General features: G+C 35.6%; 2 protein-coding genes across 5 annotated transcripts in view; one reads left to right on the top strand and one right to left on the bottom strand.

Moving 5' to 3' along the window:
* Positions 1 to 25,773, bottom strand: part of LOC147844409 (uncharacterized) — a 681,160-nt gene that overhangs the window by 47,807 nt on the left and 607,580 nt on the right. The gene's annotated exons all lie outside the window — the stretch shown is intronic.
* The window catches only part of camk4 (calcium/calmodulin-dependent protein kinase IV), an 85,283-nt gene that overhangs the window by 48,819 nt on the left and 10,691 nt on the right, over positions 1 to 25,773 (top strand). For both annotated transcript variants that reach the window (XR_015490215.1, NM_001017607.1), the window contains 4 exon segments: positions 1,608 to 1,680; positions 18,996 to 19,086; positions 22,435 to 22,509; positions 22,672 to 22,747. Coding sequence is in view for 1 of the 2 variants with exons in the window: in NM_001017607.1 (NP_001017607.1) it covers positions 1,608 to 1,680; positions 18,996 to 19,086; positions 22,435 to 22,509; positions 22,672 to 22,747 (315 nt within the window). In the remaining variant the exon portion in view is untranslated.

Raw genomic sequence — 25,773 nt, 5'->3', positions numbered from 1 at the left:
CATCACTGCATTTAGTGAGGTATATGAGTGCGACACTGAATATGTATGTTTCACATTTTTTCTTTAAATGCTCGTTGCAATTCTAATTTATTTACAGCATTGTGCAAAAGCATAAATACATCCTTATTTACAACAAACATAAACTTCCTTTGGGTTGAACTGTGTACAACTGTCAACAATATTGCAGAACATAATGGAACTGAACCTACAACATACACATGTCTGTAAATCATTCATAAAATTGTTAACATTTTAAGACTTTTTCAGGAAAATAAAGATTTTTTTTTTTCATATAAAATTTTCTTGAAAGATTTTGACAACTATTTCAACATTTTTGTATGTAATGACTTAAGTAATGAAATGAGGACTATTAGTTTTATTTTAAATGACTATTCAGCATTCACAAGTTTTGTTCATTTTGACTGAGATGACATAAGCATGATAATGTTATAAAACAGCAGGAAGTTGTACAAAAGCAATTCATGCATGTCCAAAAGCATTTTCAATTTGTTGTAAGGAATGAGAAACTGCTACTATGATGTGCACAAATGACTAATTATTTTAGGAAATGCATTATTTGTTATGCAAATGTAAATAGTGTTTTGAGAAATGCACCAAAGCCACTAAGAAAAACTGTAATGATGTTGCACCTCATTCACAATAGACCGTGCTGATTGGTTCGAACCATGTCTTTCTCATGAATTAATGACGAAAACTCAAAGACATCATGTAGTCCGACTGTTACAGACATCCAGTCTCCACGCTAGAATTTACACAAGGATCTCATGGCCTTGATGTAGCTTCAACATTTATTTTCAAACTGGAAGAACGAATTTGCTCAAAATGCAAAAACAACTAATTTTTAGATTTTATTTAGATTAGATTCAACTTTATTGTCATTACACATGTACAAGTACAATGTGCACTTTTTAGTGAAATATATCTGTTCTAATAGTGTTTTTAGCAGCATGGGGCACATATATGGCTGTCAACATCTCAAAAAATCTGTTATGGTATTTCATGACCCTTTAAACGGTATTAAATGATATGTCTTAACAATAAAATGATTCTACATTCTTTCATGATTTCATGATTCTTCTATCTTTCAGATCATTGAGTAAATTTAATCACTTTTATTTGTATTTTCAATTAGTTGTTATTTTAAAGTTTTCTTTTTTATTTGTAACTAAAGTTTTTCATCATTTGTTATGTAATAGATAGATAGAAAATAGCTTAGAGTAACACACTGTAGGACCTGAATTTACTTTCCAGTTGAGTTTTATAATCGCATAGCTGTATGACACTTTATCAAGGCAACAACTTTGCAACCCACTGATTTTACAGTTATTCACTCAATGTTTTTTTTCTCATTCAGTATTATCTTATTTCTCATTTCAAAAAAGTTGTGTCAGCATGAGTCATTTTAAAAAGTCCTCTTCTTAAGAACAATCGATAGAAACTCTCCATTCACCTTGTGCGCTTAGGTTTGGTTGACTCACACTAAGGCTGAAAAATAATGAAGTGAAAATTGGAAAAAAAGTCAGGGAGCGTTATTACATTCGATACAGAGTTACACTTGAGACCAAATTGTACTTTTCCTTTTACAGGGTGGTGGAGAAAGGCTACTACAGCGAACGAGATGCGGCTGATGCAGTTAAACAAGTGCTTGAGGCAGTCGCGGTGAGTGTTTCATTTTTACTGTCTAAAGATGATTTTTTCTTTTGTTGATCTAAAGCTGAGTAAATGCATTACACCAGCTGTTCTTAGCAGGACCCGGATTTTAAACACATTAAACACTAAGCAACCCATTAACACATCAAAATGAAAAATATTTTGGTACTCTAAAATAGCAATGGTTCAAGTACTGAGCCTTGTGGTTACAAACATGTGCTTGATTTGATACTCTTCATTTACTGCAAAAAAATTGATAATGCTTTGATAGGTATGATTTGAACAATGAAATCACAGATATGCTGTCTATCATATCAAAACATAAAGTGGTGATGATTTATAAAAATAATAATATAATAATTTGTAATAAATCAAAATTTGAGTTATCAAATGTACAATTTTTTAGCTAGGGATAAAATAGGCAGAAATCACACAGTAAAAAAATTGTGAATTAACACCTGTTGATTATGGTTCATATATGCTTCTCAGATGCATAATAATGAAACAATTCAATAAGTAAATGGTTGTTCAGGAGTCAGCAACAGTGTTTTTAGTTTAGCAACAAATTTTTTTTGTTTAGCCATTTAGTTATAAAATAGGTAAACTTTATAGCACCTCAGTCATACACTGTATGAGAAATTTGTACATTAAGGTTAACAATTACCATTTGTCATGGCTGAATACACAATGCCTGGTGTGTTGAATGGCAATTTTGGAAACATTTTAAAACCAAAGTTGTGGGCACTTATATTAGCAATGAATTGTTCGTCTGTCAAAGTACAAGTTTAAAGTGACTACCTTTGGGTAAAACATATTTTTGCAGATGTTAGCAAAATGCCAGTGCATCAACCAGCCATGTATGTCAAAAAACATTGGACAGTGCCTGACAAGCCTGTCAGACCCATCATCATTGTTGGGGACCAAACCTGTAACTACTGAGGCAAACTATTGATACGGGAGTATATGAACAGAATAGTAATAAGAAGTATAAAATAATAATATTAGAGAATATGTTGCATTAATGACTTGCATTTTTTCATTTCAGCACACTTACAGGTAAATTATATATTTAACATTTGCAATTAATATACAACAATACAACATCATGACTGCTGTTTACTTTTTAAAAAGTTATAATCAATTGAAAGTCCAAAGATTACTATATTGGCCGTAGTGTGTGTGTGTGTGTGTGTGTGTGTGTGTGTGTGTGTGTGTGTGTGTGTATGTATGTATGTATATGTATGTATGTATGTATGTATGTATGTATGTATGTATGTATGTATGTATGTATGTATGTATATATATATATGTATATATATATATATATATATATATATATATATATATATATATATATATATATATATATATATATATGTGTGTGTGTGTGTGTGTGTATATACAGTATATATACATACATACATACATACATACATACATACATATATATATATATATATATATATATATATATATATATATATATATATATATATATATATATATATATATATATATATATATATATATATATGTATATATAGCCTTTAAGTGTCACTTTCAGCTGTGTAGAAGTTTCTTGAAAAATATCTAGTCAAATATTTTTTACTGTCATCATGGCAAAGATAAAATAAATCAGTTATTAAAACTATTATGTTTATGTTTAATCATCTGTCTGCTAAACAGAAATTGGTGAAAAAAAATAAACAGGGGTGCTCATAATTCTGACTTCAACTATATATATATATATATATATATATATATATATATATATATATATATATATATATATATATATATATATCATTTACTGCCTAGGAAGGTCATTTACTGCGTAAACATATGCAAATGAACGAAAATACACTCAACGGCTGCTTTATTAGGTAAACCTTACTAGTACTGGGCTGGACCCACTTTTGCCTTTAGAACTGCCTTAATCCTTCACGCCATAAATTCAACAAGGTACTGGAAATATTCCTCAGAGATTTTGGGTAATATTGACTGAGTTGCCCACCTGAGCTGTAGTGTATGTGTAAAATAGTGTGAATGGGTGTATCTGCTGCGTAAAACATATACTGGATAAGTTGGTGGTTGATTACGGTGTTGCAACCCCATATTAATAAAAAGACTAAACCAAAAAGAAAATGAATAAATGAAGTGCAAGGTCCATATTGGAAACTCTTAATTATAAAGACTTTAGACATGGCTATTTTACCTTTGACCAATAACTAGCCACAAAGACCACATTATCAGACTTCCGAACCTCTCATACCGTAGTAGCCAGCCAATAAATCCTTTGTAAGTTTAAGGTTTATTGTGATTTATTTGTGCCCATCAAACTTTTATGTAAACGTTTGTCAGTGAAACTATAAGTGGAAAGGGAATCAATTTTCCAGTATGAGGTCATTATAAAGTGTATCTAGAGTACCACAGAAGGCCTTTAATTGTTTTGTCTTTTTTAAATGGGCAAGCCATCTTATACTGTAGTATTTGCCCCTTTCTTTCTCCCTGGATTCCTTGTGTGTTGTTTTTTTAAGGCCTCTTCTGTATATTATGCATACACTTTCTTTATAAATAAGGCATGTGCATCCATGTGCATTAGTGCTGCCTAAATTAGAATGTTGGCCTGTTTTTCATCTGTGTGAATGTATTTTAAAGGCATTTTCATTTAAAGTGTGTTCTCCTCCACTGGCTCTCGCTTCATCAAAGATGACGGTTGCCAGGGAGATAGTAAGAAAGTGGGCAAATTTCTCATGGGCTGGATTCAGTTGGTGGGCTGCAATAAGAGAACGGCAGCTCCCATCGGGACATAAAACGGAGCGGAGGAAAGGAAACGTGAATGCTGCGAGCACCTTTGAAGTGACCCTCCTTTTCAGGGATTGTTTTTAATGTGTTATTGGGTGAAGAGTTTCACAGTTTCCCTCACAACAGCAGAATCTGTGTGCCTGTCACATCAAAGCCAGCTGGCTGTGTGGCATCCCTCTGGATCTGTGTTTTGTAGATTTCTGCCAGTCTGATTGGCTGGGACGTCCTCAGTGGCTTGGGACTTTTGCAAAATCTTTGCAGTTTTTCTTTTAAAGTCTGGAGCTCTCGAAAATGATGCATTTTTCATTGCGGAGAATTTTTCTTGGTAAGAAGGTTTGCCAGTAGTTGTTGCCATCAACTTGATGATACTACCTTGTCCTGTACACACTTTCATTCCAAGTGGTTGTTGTGGGAAAAACTGCATATTGTTTTGTTGGGGATGTTTTAAAGTGTGCTGCCCTGTGCATTGAGTAGTTTCATGTCCAAATACCATTAGGCAGTAAATTTGTGAAATTTATTATACCAGAATTATAATTTTTGAAAGAATTTTTCCTTCAAGAGCTATAAGCCTTTTCTGAACAATTGTCGCCTTTGGAAAAATTGTTATTCGAATTAAGACTAATTAACAATATACCAAACAGATGCCAACAATCACCAAATTTAAATGAAACCAGAGAAGTCCATTTCAAACCAATTCTAGTCGGCAAAAAAGGGACTTTCTCTCCAGGTAGTTATACAGTAGGAACTTCATTCTACTTAAAGGGTTAGTCCACTATGATATCATATTTTAAACTTTAGTTGATGTGTTGTAGCTGTGTGAACATAAACAACCTCTCCGAATGTATTGGGGACAATGGCTTTTACAGAGTTAGCTTAGCAAAGCCTACAGCGAACAAAGTTTGGTAACTACAAAAAAGGTTATCTGGGTATGCGCATACACCATGCGATTACAGCTTGTGCTGCAAAGAGGCGTGGCCAGAGGCGCTGTAATGTTATAGCAGATAAAGCTAAAATGCCAAAAAATTTCCAAACACTGCTATTTCCACAGAGATTCTTCTGTTTCTGTATTTGGGCTTCCAAAGGACACAACACAAAGAGAGAAGTGCTTACAGTTTAATTTTAATAATGTTCCAGAGAATTATAAAAAATATATATAGCTAGCATTCGACAAAGTACAGCTTCCAGAATCTCTCCAGCTCCAACCATAATAGAATAAGCTGTGAATTGTGAGCCACAGCCTGTAAGTATTTCTATTTGTTAAAATTGATCTATTACATGCATAGTGTCTAGTGTTAACTGTATGTTGTAGCAAGCACATAAACAAGGATGCTATTTGACACCACTAAAAATTCATAATTATCCATCAAAGTGCTGTAAACACCCACAATCTTCAGCAGCACTGCAGTGTCTCTCTATGCGGCCACTTTCCGTGCGTTCTACATCAGGTATGTATTTCAGGACCCGAGAAGACATCTAATGTACAGAAAATATCATGTAAAACTTTATTGTTTGTATTCGCCATAGACCGTAAAAGATATGAAAGTAGTAAGCATGACAACTCCCATAGGTTTCTAAAGAGCACAAATAAAGCTACAAGTAGGTGTGGTCAACCATCATAATTGTTGGTAAATGCAAGGCTATTTCAGAAATACAGGCATAACACTGTATGATATTGTTTCACATCACTGTTCTATACACCTTTTCTGCTGTAAAGTTGGCCATTTTAACAGTGGGGTCAATAGAAATGTGCTCTATTATGGAGCCAGGACTAGCAAAAATTCAAATATTTGCGGTTACAATTATTTCCGTATTACCTTCAAAAGGGAGAGCGGGATGTTGCCGATTGGTATTTGCTCACACTGAGATTACTGGTAGATCCTATTGTGCAGGGTTGGACAACTCTACATCAGGAGATAATAGTTTTACATAGGAGGACTGTTTTCATAGCTCTGAGAAATATTGACAGAAGTCTCTTTTGGCACCACAGGAAATAGGAACAATTTTAGTTGAACTGCATTTTGGGGAACTAAAGGGCTCCAGGTAATTACAGTAAATCATTCATAGGAACACAATTATCAGTTGTGTTTTTTTTTCTTCTCTCATATTCAATGATATGTAGAAATATTGTTACCAGACAAAGTGACTAGTTTCTATAACTGAGTTCCTACACTCTCAGAAGTAAAGGTACACGATCTGTCACTGGGGTGGTACCTGTATTTAAAGAGTCCATAATTGTATCTCAAAAGTATATATTAGTACCTAAAAAATTTAAGTGGAACACTTTTGTACCTTTTAGGTACTAATATGTACCCTTGATGTATTAATATGGACCTTTTAGGGTCAAATTTGTACCTTTTGAAAAGGTACCACCCCAGTGACAGCTCACTTACAGTACCTTTATTTTTGAGAGTATATAACTAGGCAAGGGCCGGTATAAGTTTCTGATGATATGATAACCCTGGATAAAATATCACGGTATCACAGTATTGGGAGGGGAATTAACATTTTTAATACTTTGAAACAGTAAACATGTCAGGCTAAATAATAAAAATAAATAATTAACTTCTGCTGTCTTCAATAGTTTCAAAAACACAAATTTCTTTACAAAACACTCTTACATATACCTTGGGAATGGTACAGTTGAAGTCAGAATTATTAGCCCCCCTGTTTATTTTTCCCACAATTTCTGTTTAAAGAAGAGAAGATTATTTTTCAACACATTTCTAAATATAATCGTTTCAATAACTCATTTCTAATAACTGATTTATTTTTGCCATGATGATAATATTTGCCCAGATATTTTTCAAGACACTTCTATACAGCTTAAAGTGACATTTAATGGCTTAAATAGGTTAATTAGCTTAACTAGGCAGGTTAGGGTAATTAGGCAAGTTATTGTATAACAGTATAACAGTTCTGTGAATTATCGAAAATAAATATAGCTTAAAAGGGCTAATGATGATGACCTTAAAATGTTTAATATAAAGGCAAAAACTGCTTTTATTTCAGCCGAAATAAAACCAACAAGACTTTCTCTAGAAGAAAAAATATTTCCTGACATACTGTGAAAATTTCCTTGCTCTGTTAAACATTATTCGAGAAAAATTTTAAAAGAAAAAAATCAAAGGGCGTTTCATAATTCTGACTTCGACTGTATAACAGAAAACTGTAGCGGTTTTAAAACATTGACTTTTCCAAACTGCAGTGTACCTTGAAACTGGTTAGTGTCCCATGCCTACCTACTGCATAACCATCTGGTGTGAAAGCTGGTCATTGCAATCACACCATTGCCAGTTCCTACAGTGTGAGCAGCTGCTTTGTCCAATAAGAACTATGAAAACAGTAAAGTCTGTATATTGTAATGGAAAAGTTATTTTCCACTAGTGACAGAGAAACACAATTGGCATTATTACTTTGCATGGTAATAGCTCATTTTAAAAATATGTTTGGAATGGCATGAATTTGTACGAATAATCCACTTTTCTGACAATGCATAAAAGTTATTTCCTCATGAGATCAGGTTGGGTATTCGCTGCAGAGCCAAATGGGTCAAATAAGTGGAGCTTGGCCTAGTCCAGCTCCCCCTCTGTGGACCTAATGAGTGTAGCTTGACCTAGTTATGTTTAGGTTTATGGTAAGGGTTATGGTGTGGTTAGACTTTTAACTCCATCCATTAGATCCAGAGAAGATGAACTTAAAGCTCCACCCTTTAGTTCTCCAGTGACACACTTCACCTATAATTATGTGGGCCTGCATAACGAGGCTAGTTACTAAAATAATCTTCATGGTGTGGAGACACAGATGGCAGCAGTGGCGAGTTACAGACCTCCTGCTCTTGTCAGATGAGAGGCGGAAGCAAAGGAGAGAGTAGATGTACTTTATGTGTGTCAGCTCCACTGAGTTTTGAACAGGATGGGACAATTCCCCTCGGACCCCACTAAAAGATAACACTCCTTCATGTCACCATAATAATTGGTGTTGGGAAGCTGGCACACTGTACTGCTCCTCCTCTGAGGAATCATTCTGTGGCTCTATTGCAAACAAACCAGTTGGAATGCTTTTACCCTGGGGACTGTGGTGTCTCTGCCTTTATATGGGCAGTCGTGCATACTAGTTTGACGGTTAAGAGAACTTTTTTTTGTCAAGCCTTGATTTTCCCTTGTGAGTGATATATGAGCACTTGAAACCGACAATCCATGTCTATTGTATGCGGAGAGTCTGCACTTTAGCATGATTAATTGCAAAACAAGGAGTAAAAACTCTAAGTAAATATAATTATTTTACTTTGTCTAAGAGCGTAGGGGCTGCACAGTAGCTCAGGAGTTAGCACTGTCACTGTGACGTTGGTTTCCGCCGGATGCTCCGGTTTCCCCCACAGTCCAAAGACGTGCGGTACAGGTGAATTATATAAACAAATTTTGCTGTAGTGTATGGGTGCGTGTATGAATGTGAGAGAGTATGGGTGTTTCCCTGTACTGAATTGCAGCTAGAAGGCATCCGCTGGATGAATGTTTGCTGGAATAGTTGGTGGATCATTCTGCTGTGGTGAAGCTAAAGAAAAATGAATGAATGTATTTGCAAATATAGTTAACTGTATGCTAACCATTGGTCTCGCCGCTGTCTAAAGAAAACTAAAGTGGTTTTGAATGTCTGATTAGTTTCATTCCAAAACATATTTAATTTTGTGTATTTTTTTTCGTCTTTTTGTTTGTTTTTATCTTGTGAATGTTAAACAAGCTAGATATAATTTTCTTATTTGGTCTGGACTATGATAATAAAAAAGTACTGAATAAACACAGGAAGAAGTATGACTTAATGACTTAATTAATTTCCTTTAACTGACTTCTCACTAAAACTTACATTTTCAGGTCATTTCAAGTTTGAATGCGTCATGAAATGTCAAGTGTGTGAATGACTGACTTTGTAAATTGGTCTTACTATTGACACCAGTATGCAGGAATGTCCTGTCTCTTGTTGGACAGTGTCATTGATTAAAGCAGTAGTCCTCAACCACTGGGCTGCGGACCAGTACTGGTCTGTGAATCAATTGGTACTGGGCTGCACAAGAAATCATTCATTGCTCCTATTAGGTTTATTATCTGAGTCTGAACGATCTTTAACCTCTTAAAGTCCAATGTGTTTTTACATGCATTTTTTTTTATTTCTCTTTGCTATTTGGGCTTTTTGGAACCTAATTAGAATAAAAACGTATAGAAAAAATAAAGTCTTCTAATATGATGTACTTTCAGAGAAAAATGATGTCCATAGATGTGGACTCGTGGTGCAAATTTACATAAAACACTTTTTCCTGAAAATTCGTTTTGAACATGTTTTGACTATCAGAGAGTAAAAACAAATTTTTTTTTTCCCCGTTTTGGACAGTTGAAAAAGTGTTTGGGACATTTCATATGCTGCAACAGTTGCAGGATAATACTGTATGTCTGTAACAAAATATAAAACATTCAAAGTATTTTAAATTGCCACTTAAGAGCTAAAATGTGCTGTCCACATATGTGGCCACTAAGCCCTATAGACTGATTTCACGCGGCCACCATTTTCAAAAGCGAAATAGAGGCTGCGGTGGGAAGAAACCCGGAAGTATCATTGGGAGTTACATAGGAATGTTGTGTACCTGGCAGTATATCTTATCAGCGAAGAGAACGTGACACAAATTTATAATTTCACCGCCTTTCGGGTGACCCGAAGGTGATTTCTGAGTGAATGGTACATATAAAAAGGGATATCAGAGCTCATTTTTAGCTAAGTTAAGGGAAATGGCACTAGTTAGCTAACGTTTTCTTTATCAAACACACGTTTCAAATGCCTTTTAATAAACTCGAGATAATGAACTGATTCTTTCACTATATTAGACTCGTCACGATCCTAAATTAAAAGAAAAAAAATCTATTTTCCATTAAAATTTAAGGCACTGTTGATGGCTTTCTTAAAACAGTGCCCATTTGCTATTGTGTTCACGTGTTCAACAGAAATTATTGTGATTGGCCGAGAAGGTCATCAGTTCACCCTCCGCTGTTTACCGAGCACAAACACAGACGAGCGGTCCGCTTGATGACTCGACTGATCTTCAAGGCTGCTTCGTGCTCCAGTCTCCGTGTATCTGTATTTGCACTGGGTGAAGAGCAGTAATCTGAGTGCAAACCAAACACAGATACACAGAGACTGAAGCGCGAAGCAGCCGGGAAAATCAGTCGAGTCATCCGCGCTCAGCAGCGCTTCTATGTTAGCGGGAAATAGCCGGTTTTAAAACTTCAGTACCGGGACAACAATATTACAGACATCACAACGGTGTGCTGCAGAGGATTGCAGTGTTATCATTCACCGGGTTACAAAGGCTGAAGCAGGAAAGCGTCCTCATTGTGTTTAAGTAGTGCCATGAACTGAAGCCTAGTAGGACAATTAAGCGTATCACACTGAGATTGTCATGTTGTTTGATGCTAAATTGTTTTTAATTGTTTAAAATAAGCTTACTGAATGATATTAAAGTGATGTTTACACCATTTCTGCATTTTGAAATCTCGACAACAGCCGGAAGTTTGTAGTACACAGCATGTTACTGCAATGTTTAGAGTGCTGGTCCCATATTTCTGGGTTTCTTCCCACCACAGCCTCGCTTTGATTCTTTAACATGGCGGCCATGTGAAATAAGCGTATAGGAGGTTAAATGACAGTATTCTCTCAGTTACATCTTCACGACAACCTGCTTTTATATAACGTTCTTTGCTAAGGAAAAAATGTCCAGCAGACCTGCGAACTACAAAGGAATGGATCCGCAACACAGTTGTCAACATATCAGGTGAATCCACCTTGGCTGTGCAAGAAGATCAACTGATGAAGATTCCAAATGACGGCGACCTTTTAGGGGCCATCCTATTCTAGAGTTTGCACAAGTTTGTTATTTCCATTGAAGGTGTGTGGCTCACTCAGGGCCCACCCGCAAAAAATAATGCAAGGCCCCCACAGAAGTGATGGCGGGGGGAGGGGGGTAAGGGTTCGTGCTTATGATCGCGAAGTAAATGACTTTTTTTGAGGCGGTGTTAAGGCTGAAAGGAGTTATGATCCTGCGAACAGTGTTGCCAGATGTAGCTGACTGATTCTTGCACAAAAACTATCCAAAACCCATCGAAATGACAACCATCCAGCAATCTGAAGGCTGTCATAAGTGGATGGAATGTGAAGAGGCTGTGGCTGGGGGTTGATTTGGTTTTGTAGAGGTGATCAGAACCAAGTAATAAGTTAAGACCACGGAGGTGAGGGGGTGGGTGTAGATGTATCTGGGACTTGGGGACGCACCGTTTCAAAACGGCCCAAATTTCCTCTACCGGCCTATTTCATTTTTTTACCCTCCCAATCTAGCAAAACATCTCACAAAATGATGACCGGGGCTGTGGGGATAGTTGAGGAGGTTAAGCATATTGGCCACTGTGGGCAACTGGGCTCACTCCTTCTTGACCAGACGTGCACCGTGGGTCATGTGACAAAAATTGATCGATCAGCTTTTGCTTGTATGGAATATACACATTTCATTAAAACGAATTATCTCAGACACAGAACACCAAAACAAGGTGACAAAAAAGGTTGAGGACCACTAGATTAAAGCACTTATTGATGTCATATTTCAGAATATTTGTGTTGGAGGATGCCTGATAGATAGGCCTAAAGACTAATCAAAATTGCTCTAACAATACATATGTGCATTCTTAAAACTGATGCTTGAAGCAAATATTTTCTTAACTACTTTTTTTGTTGTTGATTGTTTCTCATAATAGATCTACCACGCCTCTTCTTCAGAGTGTGCTTCTCTGTCACGTTCATCAGTTCCCTCAGTAGCACATGTTAGATGGTAACCACATGTGTTTCTCTGTAACCAGGCAGACTTATGGCCTGTGCTACTCTGTTTAATGAGTTTCCGTGGAAACACTAACCAAGGCACAGGCAAGTGTGTTGGGCTGATTTTAAACATAGGTCTGTATTAAGTCATAGACTTCGGCTTAATTGGTGTTTTCACTATTAGGATTTCACACATTGAAGTCCTAACATTACGTATCAACAATTTTTTTTATAACTTGTCTGTTGGCTTTATGCACAATTTGATTTCACACACACACACACACACACACACACACACACACACACACACACACACACACACACACACACACACACACACACACACACAACATGGCAGAAATGCCTGCAAAATAGTGCCAAAACACTTCAAATAGCACCTGCATAGTAATACTTTGGCAACCAACTTCATGCCAAGTGTCAACACAGAAGGAGTGTTTGTGTGTGTATGTGTGTGTGTATATGTTTATGTTTTATCAAGTAGTAGATTTTCTTCAACAGATTTCTGTTTAGTGTGATCTGTTTGTTGGAGCATTCAGACTCCTTACATACAAATGTGATATGTGGCAAGGCATACATTAACATACTGTAAAAGTTTGAATTTCACATTTCACAAATATGTCACAAATGTGCAGTAATATATATATACACATACATGTTATAATATGTTATTAGTTTTATACATGTTCATTTATGGCAGCGGTGTCAAACTGAGATCCTGGAGGGATGCATCCCTGTACAGTTTAGTTCTATTCTTGCTTCAACACACTGATGTTGCGGTCACACTAGAGCATGCGGAATTCTGTTGTCCGGTGCAGCGAAAGGGGTGGGATTAAACAAGATGATTAGCAAATTAAAAAGTGAGTGATTAGTCCATATTTTAAATTTCTGCCTACACTGCACAAATGCTTTTCTTACTTAGATTTTTTGTCTTGTTTCTAGTCCAAATATCTAAAAATTCCTAAATCAAGAAGAATTTTCTACACAAGCAAAACATATTGTCTTGTTTTGAGAAATAATATGCCAATATTAAGTGAGTTTTTCCTTAAAACAAGCAAAATAATCTGCCAATGGGGTAAGCAAATTAATCTTACGTCAAAAAAAAAAAAACAGGATTAATTTGCTTATGTAACCCCGCCGGCTCTACACCACCCAAACCGCTCTGAGCTGGTTTCGAACCGGCGACCTTCCGCATGGGAGTCAGTTGCTCGCTAGAGCACCTTTAGAGGTCAGAGGAGTGAGGTTTACCTGCACAGCCCCTACTGGCTGGCCTCCGTTACACTCACACCCCTAAACCTCACTCTCATCCGGGTCACGGCACCAATGTAACCCCGCCGGCTCTACACCACCCAACCCGCTCCGAGCTGGTTTCGAACTGGCGACCTTCTGCATGGGAGTCAGTTGCTCCAACAAGGAGGCTAAAGACCATGACCTCTAGTGTCTGTCGCTAGAGCACCTTTAGAGGTCAGAGGAGTGAGGTTTACCTGCACAGCCCCTACTGGCTGGCCTTCGTTACACTTACCCCATTGGCAGATTGTTTTGCTTGTCAAGAAAATTCTTCTTGATTTAGGAATTTTTAGATACTTGGACTAGAAACAAGACAAAAAATCTAAGCAAGAAAAGCCTTTTTTGCAGTGTAGAGAGATCATGTTTTAATCCTCGATTAGTCTCAGCCAATTTTACATGTCAAAGTCCACCATGTTTGAACTTTGCAACGCAGCAAACTGCAATTCTTGTCTCACAACCTTGTGTTTCCAGTCTGATGCATTCGCATGCGTATGAATGAAAGTCTTTGGGGAGAAAAGTCCAGTGTGACCGCAGCTCAAGGACTCAATTAGTCTGATCAGATGTGTTTAGTTAGGGTTAAAGCTAAACCATGCCTTCCATGAATTGAGTTTGACACCTGTGATTAATGGGATATGGCCATATATCACACAAAACCACTAAAACAGACTAAAAACAATGTAGTATACATGCCAGACCAGTATATTACACTGTTATTCACCCACAGACTCTGGAGCACAAACACAAGCCTGCAGTCCACCATGTTGTTGTTGTCACTGTTACATAATGTAGCGATGTTTGACAAAGGTCAAGACCTGAGCTGATGACATCATGATTCACCCAAAACCACAAATATTTTCAGATTTATTCACTCTGGCACTCCAAAAGTGTAGTTTACATTGGCACTTATAGCCTGGTGGACAGTGTGCTGGCATATAGTGCAACTGCCCTGTGGGTGTCCAGAGTTTGATTCCCCACTCAGATATTTCAAACCTTTCCATCCACCTTTCCATACACTATAATTGGGCGGGCTGGCTGCCCAGGTATATTTAGTGCCACTTTTTTTTTATTTTGTATGCACCCAATAACCAAACTTAGGTGATGGATTATGTATTGGAAAATTTTCTCTCATTTACCCATTTCGTTCTGTGTGCAGGAGACCTGTCAACACTCTTACAGACAGTCTCACATGCTTTGCAGACTCAGAGAGGCACGCCTTTTTGAGACTTATAAAATTTGTCAGACCCGGCCCGAGCTAACTTTTGCTTTTGCTTTTTTAAGCTCGAATGCATTTTTTTGCATAACCTTTTTACTTAAGCCTACTTTTGTAGGGCTTCGCAATTGACCACGGGTGCATAGTTGTGAGAGAAACATTAAAAAATTATTTTTTTTCTATCTAAAGAAAAACTTTATACTCGAAAAGGACAAAATGACTGTTCTAAACTGGCTTTAGTAATAGTCAATTAGTGAATGCCTTATTTAAATAATCTACAGTTTTTAATTTTGTAATCATGCAATTTGTTTTTTGAGATATTGGCCTCTATTTTAACGATCTAGGCGCAAAGTCTGAAACACCCAAAAGCATTAAGGGCATGTCCGAATCCACTTTTGCTATTTTAAGGAAGGAAAAATACGCTCTCTGCCACAGCACATGGTCTAACAGGGTTGTGCTTATTTTCTAAATGAGTTATGTGTGTGTTTTGAGAATAAATCAATCACAGTCTCATCTCCTATTCCCTTTGTGGCACATTTGCAATTTACATGACGGACTTTGTAAGTGGAAAAACTGAACGCTTCACTAGTAAGAAACAGTTAAACAGAGCATCTGCAGCACGAGGATAAAAAACGAGCCTCCTCCATTCTACCTTAACTTTCACTTTCTCTTTTTCGTGGATAAGGAAATGGTGTTGTACACTCAACTGAAGACATTTATTAGCCTACATAATTCATTTTTGTTTGTTAAGAGCAAAGATTCATTTCAAAACAAATAAATGAGCAATAATAACAAAGTGTGGTCAAAAAACGGAGTTATATCCAAACACGCGTCCTATGCTCTATATGCTATAAAACCCAACAGGTGGACAAATCTAAGCTTGTTTTTAATAAAACAAAAATAAAAATGCATGTAATACTTAATAATACTAATAATAATAGCATCATACATGCCAGTTGTCATGAATATATTGAAAAAAAGGCTCCAAGATGAAGGCATGGAGGCAGTGGTTTTTATATTTATGTAGAAATAATTATTTTTTCAATATTTTCATTATTTACTTTTTCATCTGTAAAGATATTTGTGTATTGCTGTACATCCTGCATGTTTTAAGCAATGTGTAAGCGAGACGCACAACTAACGCACTCTACACTGGATTTTGGACCTGCTTTCAGCTGCTATGTTATAGTCTATTTTAGTTCCTTAAAATAGCAAAGCACCAACAATGCGCCTCAACACACCTTTTTTCTAGACCGGTACACCCCTGAGTCCACAAAGTGCTGCAAATTTACAATTTTTGGATTTACTATATAAACAACGTAGCGGAAAACAGGGAATTGCGCTCGTCTGAAAATAGCAACAAGTGTGTGTGCACATGGCTCCTGAATAGCATAAAAGTAAGATTAATTGTGGTAGCCTTTTTTACGTTAACCCATAGAAAAGAAACGGTGTATAACACTGTATAATAAATAAAATTATTGTTAAAAATTAAATGTATTGTTTGTCGCATATAGTTTATTTATGTGATTTGGGTTCACATAAATAAACTGGGAGGGCTGAGGCCAGGAAGGTGCAGGTTGCCCAATCCTAACCTTAGGTGGATAAATGGACAAAATGGAGTTAAGGGGCTGCTGAGAACCAGTAGATGCAGGACTGATGAACTGCAGGAGATTCTGAACTGAAAAAAAAAAAACAGCAGATACAGCAGAGGTTCAGGGCTGTACGAAAACCAGTGGAGATTGGAGAAACAAGTATCCAACAAATTAAGACCAGCTACTGCTCAGGACAGATGGTGAAATTTATTTCATAATTCAACAGCATCCAATCCACAGATGAAGCAAGCTGCTGATGAAGGCTGTTGTGGTGAATTGCATAGAATGTGAATGTGGTAAAATTAGCTAGTTCTATCAAGTCTGTTGTGTGGTCCTTAAGGGAGTAACCTCCTTGCTCCTAACAAAGCATAGTTGGTACACTAGTTATAAAAGGAACAATGAACAGAATCCTTTATATTTAAAAAATATAGATCTCATCTTGGGCTGCACGGTGATGCAGTGGGTAGCACAATTGCCTCACAGCAAGAAGGTCACTGGTTCGAGCCCTGGCTGGGTCAGTTGGGCTTTTCTTTGTGGAGTTCACATGGTTTTCCTCCAAATTCTCTGGTTTCCCCCTCAAGTCCAAAAAACCATGTGGTATAGGTGAATGGGTAAGCTAAATTGTCTATAGTTTATGAGTGTGTATGGATGTTTCCTAGTAATGGGTTGCAGCTGGAAGGGCATCCGCTGCATGAAACATGATGCTGGATAAATTGGTGGTTTGTTCTGCTGTAGCAACCCTAGATTGATAAAGGGACTAAGCCGAAAAGAAAATGAATGAATGAGATATTCTCTTTTCTGGGATATTTTCAGGTCTGGATGAAGGAACAGATTCATTACTTATTTTTTTTTTTTTTTTTTTTTGAGGTAAGTCTCGCTCACACTTAGCACAATGACTATAAAGATAATAATAAATATATTTGCTTCCACGCTTTCAAACGATAATGATCTGTTTATTTTTAGTTTATGCTCTTCATCTTGCATTATGCCCTTGGAGGTATCTTCGATGTGCTACTAACGCATCTGACCAGTGAATCCAGCTCATGTAATCAATCTAATCAAGCGTTTAATTTAGTGATCCCAGAGTAGTGGAATAAAAAAATTATTATTAAAAAATTATTTTCCCAGCATTTTCAAAGGAGGCAACTCAAAGATGACGAAACAAGCAAGCAACATATCATCTCCTATGGTGTAAACATTTCTTTTCTAGATAGTCAGTATCTTTAAATAATCTTTGAAAAGATTTTTCTTAACATCAAGGAGAACTTCTCCACAATGTCACCTGTTACTTTAAAATTCCCTGTAAATCCACTTGAAATAATCCTGTAATGAGAAAAAGAAATGTGGAGCATTGCAGGAATTAGTTTTTTTTTTTTTGTGGAACCACATTGGATTGTTGGAAGATGAGGGTTACTAACAAAGAATAGGAAGATTGATGAATTGATGAAGGCAGAACAGAAATGAGACACGCTCTGATAGCCTCGTCCATGACCAGAAGGGAAGAAAAGTAATTTTAAGGGGGAAGGATATAGTTATGATATTTGCTAAAATAATCTAAAAGTGAATTCTTGCAAATATACATCAATTATACCAAGCACTCGTATATACAGTTGAGGTCAGAATTATTAGGCCCCTTGTTTATTTTTTCCCCCATTTTCTGCTTAAAAAAGAGCCGATTTTTTCAACACATTTCTAATCATAATAGTTTTAATAACTCATTTCTAAACACTGATTTCTTTTATCTTTGCCATGATGACTGTACATAATATTTTAAAGATATTTTTAAGACACTTCTATACAGCATAAAGTGACATTTAAAAGCTTAACTAGGTTAATCAGGTTAACTAGGCAGGTTAGGGTAATAGGGTAAGTTACTGTATAACAATGGTTTTTCTGTATACTATTGAAAAAAATAGCTTAAAGGGGCAAAAAAAAATTGTCCTTAAAATGTTTATTAAAAAATAAAAAACTGCTTTTATTCTAGCCAAAATAAAACAAATAAGACTTTCTCCAGGGGAAAAAATATTACCAGACATACTGTGAAAATTTCCTTGCTCTGTTAAACATCATTTGGGAAATATTTTAAAAAGAATAAAAATCAAAGGGGGGCTAATAATTCTGACTTCAACTGTTTATTAAATACTATATCAAAACCAAATGATCTACCTGTGATTACCAGTAGCACCGATCACAGCAATGCTGATATGCAGTCATATCTACATGTGATTTTGTCCATATACTTTTGGTTTTAAACCAAAAATTAAGACATTTTCAACATTTCTAAAAAATTAAAATGGATTATAAACAGATTGAATTCTGTAGGCTGCGAAACCCTTTCCATCAGTACAGCTCGGTAATTATTTTGCTTTTACTCATTATCGGCTACAGATTAATCAGTTTACCATCCACAGAGGAGATTCCCATATGAGTTTGAGAACTATAAATATTATTACACGCATAACGGTGAAGACAACACATGTTAATTAGTGTCACTGTGTTGTACAGACATTCATGTGTGTGCGCGCCACAGATTAATAAGTGCAGCCCTGCTTGTGTGTTTGCAGTACCTGCATGAGAATGGTGTAGTGCACAGAGACCTGAAACCCGAGAACCTGCTGTATGCCACATCAGCGCCAGATGCTCCACTCAAAATAGGTAAGCCTCTCCATTTGGTTGATAGGGGAACAGAAATGCAGTTTCTCTTCCTCTCTTCTTGGTGAATTCGCTTGCAGATATGCACCACAATTCTCTTGTACAATAGAAGACTGTTCAGCTTTTAAATTAAAGTCTATAAGATTATGTCTTGTAGATTTCACAAAGCCTTGGTTTAGAACAGGATATTTTTTTCACATTTTACAATAAGGTTTCATTAATTAATGTTAGTTTATGTACTAACTAGGGCTGTCAAAATTAGCGCGTTAACGCACGTGATTAATTGTAAATATTTAATGCGTTAAAAAAATAACGCAAATAACGCAGTTGCTTTTTTTTTTTTTTCATTTCCCGTTGTGGCCGATGTGTGTTCAGGGACGGCGTGTGTATATAGAGGCGACCTAGGTGGCCGCCTTGGGCAGCAGAAAAGTGAGCGAACACCCTGGTCTTCACTTTCATCAGCTACACCCACCCCCTTCCTCTCAATCCTTACTTTCGTCCGCGAACCAGTCACTTTCAGGTTGAGGGCGGCGTGATTTGCCTAAAGCGCCAGTTCAGCTTGCTCCGGCCCTGCATGTGTTTAATGTGCAAAGAAATTTGGATGAGACCAAGGACGTGCTTTTTAGAAGGGGAAAGTTTCAGTATAAAACAATTAATGTCGCATCACCAGGCTATTCTGCATTTCTTCCAGTTTCATACAATTTCGGGTGTTTCATTTTTAATCTTGAAACTTTAACTGCACTTCAGCAGTTCACTTTCATTCAGCATATTTTCATTTAGGACGTTTTAATGGAATTTGATACCGCATGACGAACGGAAAGAAAAACCTCCGCATTTTGGGACTCGTGTGATCCTCTAAGGTGATCACAAATCACTGCTTACATCGTAGACTCTTAATCAGTATTATCTTAATCATAAAAGCAGAGTATTGGTGTCCATGTAAATGTACTCAGTGCTTCCATGAGCCCTCACATTTCATAAGTTTGACTTTGATCCCCCCTACACTCAACTTTTGTAGAGTGTCTGCTTCACATTGCTGTGTCAGAATCCTTGCTTGTAAAAAACAGCCTTACTTTAGAACGCTTAGTTTAAACAAATTTGATGAACGATCGTGCGTTTTGATGAATCTAAAGGGATCCTTCGCTTACCGGGTCTGCTATACTATGCTGCTGTACGTTGTGTGTATGTGTGTGTTTGTGTGTTTGTTTGTAGTCCACATAGAATCCAACATAGAAAAAATTTTTGTTTGTCATTGGCATTGATTGTTTTGAAATAGCACTTAAATGCCTGTGTTTTTTTCTATAATAAATACATTGTTTCGTGATTAATCATGATTAATTACAAAAAAGGTTTGATTAATTATTTAATTTTTTTATTCATTTGACTAAAGCATTAACATTAACTAATAATGAACGCTACTCATTTATTAATTACAGTTCAAAATTTACTAAAGCACTATGAAGATCCACAGCTGTGCTTGTAAATGTCTTCATTTCATTAAGGCTTAAAGTCTGGGCTGTAGTTAAAGGTGCCGTAGGTGATTGTCATTAGAATAATTTTTTATTGTGCTGGTTGAAAGTCTTCACATTCCAATAGCGCTGATTAAAGTAAATAATCTAAATGTATTTATATGTATATTTATATTATGGGTAAGGCATAAGACTAAAAAATGTTTGTCCAATTAAAAATTCCCATAATTTTGATAAGCAGGTCAAATTGTCTGTCAACAAATGTAGGTTTGTACATCTGCGCACCTATTGAGCTATATGAACTATTTTAGTCATGCAAAGCTGATGTAGATTTTGTTGTTTTACGAATGAGTTATATGCACAGAGGTATTGTTTAGCCACTGAAATCTTCTGGCGAAAGATTGATGTGATTAATCACAGCTTTATGAGGGACCTTTTACAGCATCGATAACGTAGATTCTTTTTTAGCTTAACAACAAAACAGAAGTAAATAGCACTATTCTCCTAGCCTGCTTTACTGAGGTTAAGTTGGGTTTATATTCACATTGTTTCATTTTTGAACAATGACAATCTGTGAAACACTCTCTATATAGTTTACCATGCTGCTTTGAATATTCAGACTGAAATAACATGTTTGACTTAGTAATAAGTATAAACCCTGCACACCGCTGGCCAAACACTACGGTCACTTTAGGACAAAGCATGTGAGAGAGTAAGACCATGCATGTACTGTAATATACACATTATGACAGTTTTGCTTTCTAACTGTTACCGTGCTAGATATAAAACAGTTTTCATTCGGAATTGTAGTATTAAAGATCTAGTTGGTCTCTGTCATCTTTAATGATTCCAGGAGGTGTGGCTTTGGCTGGCAGGAAATGGACTGTGTTCAAAGATAATATGCGAACATTAACTGATTTTAGCATTTTGGCAGATCACCTACTGCGCCTTTAACTAAAACTAATAACATGGAAAAATACTTTTAGTACTCAAAAAATAAATAAATAAAACTGATCATATATACTGTATATAAGCTTGATGTATATATCAAATGTTTAAAATAAAAATACAAATGAGAAAAAAAACAGTAACTGTTATTTACAATGTAGCTTACATTTTAATCAATATATACATACAGTTAAAGTCAACCTTATTCGCCCTCCTGTTAATTGTTTTTCTTTTTCAAATATTTTCTAAATGATGTTTAACAGAGCAAGGACATTTTCACAGGATTTCCTATAATATTTTTCCTTCTGGAGAAAGTCTTATTAGTTTTATTTGGCTTGAATAAAAGCAATTTTAAAGTTTTTAAAACCATTTAAGGTCAATATTATATATATATATATATATATATATATATATATATATATATATATATATATATATATATATATATATATATATATATATATATATATATATATATATATATATTTTTTTTTTTTTTTTTTTTTTTTTTTTGATTGTCTACAGAACAAACCATTATTATACAATGACTTGCCTTATTAACCTAATAAACCTTGCTCTATCTTAAAAATGATCTAATAAAATATAATGTACTGTCATCATGGCAAAGATCAGTTATTAGAAATGAGTTATTAAAACTATTATATTTAGACATTTTAAAATTCTTTCCGTTAAACAAAAATTGGGGGAAAAATATACTGCAGGGCTCATGATTCAGGGGGGCTAATAATTCTAACTTCAGCTATGTACTTAAAAACATTACTAAGTGATACTAAAATAACTCAGAATTATAATAATACTGGAGTTCTTGCGATGACCAGATCTTGTTTTGCAATGCTTAGAATCAGGACACATTTTAATGACAAGAACCTTTTTGTAAAAACCTTGTTTCATGTAATATGACTTTTCTTTACAGCGGATTTTGGTTTGTCGAAAATTGTTGACGATCAGGTAACAATGAAGACTGTGTGTGGCACTCCAGGATATTGTGGTGAGTTCATTAAAAAGCAGATTATTTTTTTTTACAGAACACCATCTGTGACTTCAGTCGCACAAAGAGAATTACAGAAAAGATGCTGACTTTTTTACAGCATGAGTGCAATAGAGTGTCACCTCCTCCTTTATTCTTTTCTTCTGATCTTCTGTCTTTCAGCTCCAGAGATTCTGCGGGGATGTGCCTATGGCCCTGAGGTTGACATGTGGTCTGTGGGAGTTATCACGTACATTTTGTGAGTGACACCACATACTTGTCTAAAGTTATTCTTTCACAAGAATGCTGTGCTTAGTCACTCCGTCTCTCTGTCGGATCAGTCTTGAGAGGCTGGGATTGTCTCCGATCAGCCAAACTGACAAAGTGTGATGCACATTTTGAACTTTTGGGTGTAATTTCACGATTCCAGTGAAGTTTCTTTTATAAAAACAAGTGTCCAAGAAGGCGAGGCAGTGGCGCAGTAGGTAGTGCTGTCGCCTCACAGCAAGGAGGTCGCTGGTTGCTGGTTCGAACCTCGGCTCAGTTGGCGTTTCAGTGTGGAGTTTGCATGTTCTCCCTGTCTTCGCGTGGGTTTCCTCCGGGTGCTCCAGTTTCCCCCACAGTCCAAAGACATGCGGTACAGGTGAATTGGGGTTGGCTAATTTGTCCGTAGTGTATGAATATGTGTGTGAATGTGTCTGTGGATGTTTCCCAGAGATGGGTTTGCGGCTGGAAGGTCATCCGCTGCGTAAAAACTTGCTGGATAAGTTGGCGGTTCATTCCGCTGTGGTGACCCCGGATTAATAAAGGGACTAAGCCGACAAGAAAATGAATGAATGAATGAAAGTGTCCAAGACAATTTGACCAAAAATTTTTTTATAATTTCACTCATCACTCAGCTTCATAAGCAATTCAGTAAATACCGTTTTTCAGTCTGTATTGATATTTAGATTAAAGCACAACTTATAATAAGAAAACAAACCAGTACTGGAACAATTGTGTAAAATATTTAGTATTATTTAAGAGTTACTATTTAAGTTTTTATTCTTTACTTTCTTTTCATATATATATATATATATATATATATATATATATATATATATATATATATATATATATATATATATATATATATATATATATATATGAAGAGTTCAGATGCAAAAGTCGCTAAATGCCACTTCTGTCAAAAATGATATGACAATGAGTGAATGCTTTACGCACGTATTACATGTTTAACAAATACATCTTTTTTAACAATCATCTAAATCGCATCGGCAGCTCATTCAGAAATAACAGTTTGTTATTAAAAGCTGCTAAACACCACTTCCCTCAGAAGACATTTGAATCATATGTTTTCAATGTAACGATGCACTGATATGCTGGCTTTTATGAGGAGAGTGTTTTATTCCGCTTACGATTTCGATTTTAAAAGATGGAGTTTGATAAACTGGATGAACCTGTCCTACTGTCAGTGAAAGCCAAATTAAAACATCCCTTACTTGTTATACTGTGTCAGAACAAATGAATCTTAATAAAGTTAGCTTACATTGACAGAAAGGTGCAATGGTTTATAAATAACCTAAAATTATAATGACAGCTGTTAAAATGACAATAATTACAAATCCAACAATTGTGTTCAATGTTTTCCCAGAATTCTTCCCACCAAGCAATTTGTAAATTTGGATATCTACATTTGAGTTGTCAGTGAAAATCTAATAGAGGCCCAACAGTAGTTAAAAATAGACTAGCCATCAAATAGACAGAGTAGAATGAGTTCACATGTGTAGTCATTCATTAATTCCTTTCAGATTAGTCTGTTTTTGGGCTATTGATAGATATCTATTAGATTTGTATTGAAAAATGCTTGGTGGGTTCACTTCCTGTTGTTTTTAGTCCTCTTTATGAAAAATATTTGGATCAAATTTTTCACAGATTACTGTATTTTGACATCATCACACACATAAATAAACTGACATCATGTACCCTGTAGTTAAATAATATTCAAAATTACATGTGTTGTCTAAAGTGTTTTTGGTTTCAAATTTGAAAATTTGTTCATTATTATTAGTTTATTAGATTGAAGACATTAGAACCACTAACTTACAGTTGAAGTCAGAATTATTATCCTCCCTGAAATATTAGTTAATTAAAAACTGCTTTTTTTCTTGCTGAAATAAAACAAATAAGACTTTCTTCAGTGCAATGAGCAATACGGTTTCAGAAAAAATAGATCTCTGGCATTAACAGAAATTATTGAGGAAATTACTAATATGATATTTTTTTTATAGATTTAAAGAAGGCATTCGATAGAAATCATATTATTTTGGTAAATAATAAAATGTATTAAATTAATTATTTATTTATTTACTTAATTAAATGAATTAAATTAGAAAAGTGTAGTATTAGAGGAGTAGCCTTGGACTGTAGAAGCAGCTATTTAAAATATAGGCAACATTGTGGCATTCTGCAAGGATCAATTTTAGATGCAATATTGTTTATAATTTTTACATCAATGATATGTGTAAGATATCAGAGTTGTTTAAGTTCGTTTTATTTGCAGATGATATAAAGTATCTTTTGCGCTGGGGATAATTTACCAAAACTTATGGAGTTGATTAAAACAGAAATTAATAAATTAAAATTGTGGTTTGACATAAACAAATTGTCATTAAATAAAAGTATTTTATGTTTTTTTATGTTTAAGGTATGATTTAATTTCAATTAATGGCTGCAGTACTATGAATTTTTTGGGTCTATGTTTATTCATTCATTCATTCATTTTCTTGTCAGCTTAGTCCCTTTATTAATCCGGGGTCGCCACAGCGGAATGAACCGCCAACTTATCCAGCAAGTTTTTACACAGCGGATGTCCTTCCAGCTGAAACATCCACACAAACATTAACACATACACTCATTCACTATGGACAATTTAGCCTACCCAATTCACCTGTACTCCACACAGAAACGCCAACTGAGCCGAGGCTCGAACCAGCGACCCAGCAACCTTCTTGCTGTGAGGCAACAGCACTACCTACTGTGCCACTGCTTCGCTGGGTCTATGTTATAAAATGTAAATGTAAAAATGGAATCAAACATATATGTCAAATATGTCAAAAAGATCAAATATGTCTCATGTAAAGCTCACATGTCTCATGTAAAAATAAGAGATAAGTAAAAGAAGAAATAAGTTTAAGTAATAGATGAATTATGTGTGTGGTAACGCTCCATTTTCAACAATGTTGAAATGTATTTTTTGATGAAGAATTATATGTATAATTCAGT

The sequence above is a fragment of the Danio rerio genome, chromosome 5 (genome assembly GCF_052040795.2).
Source record: "Danio rerio strain M-AB ecotype USA chromosome 5, GRCz13ab, whole genome shotgun sequence".
NCBI lineage: Eukaryota > Metazoa > Chordata > Actinopteri > Cypriniformes > Danionidae > Danio > Danio rerio.
Note: the sequence above shows the minus strand (reverse complement) of the source record. Positions and strands in the feature narration are given on the sequence as shown.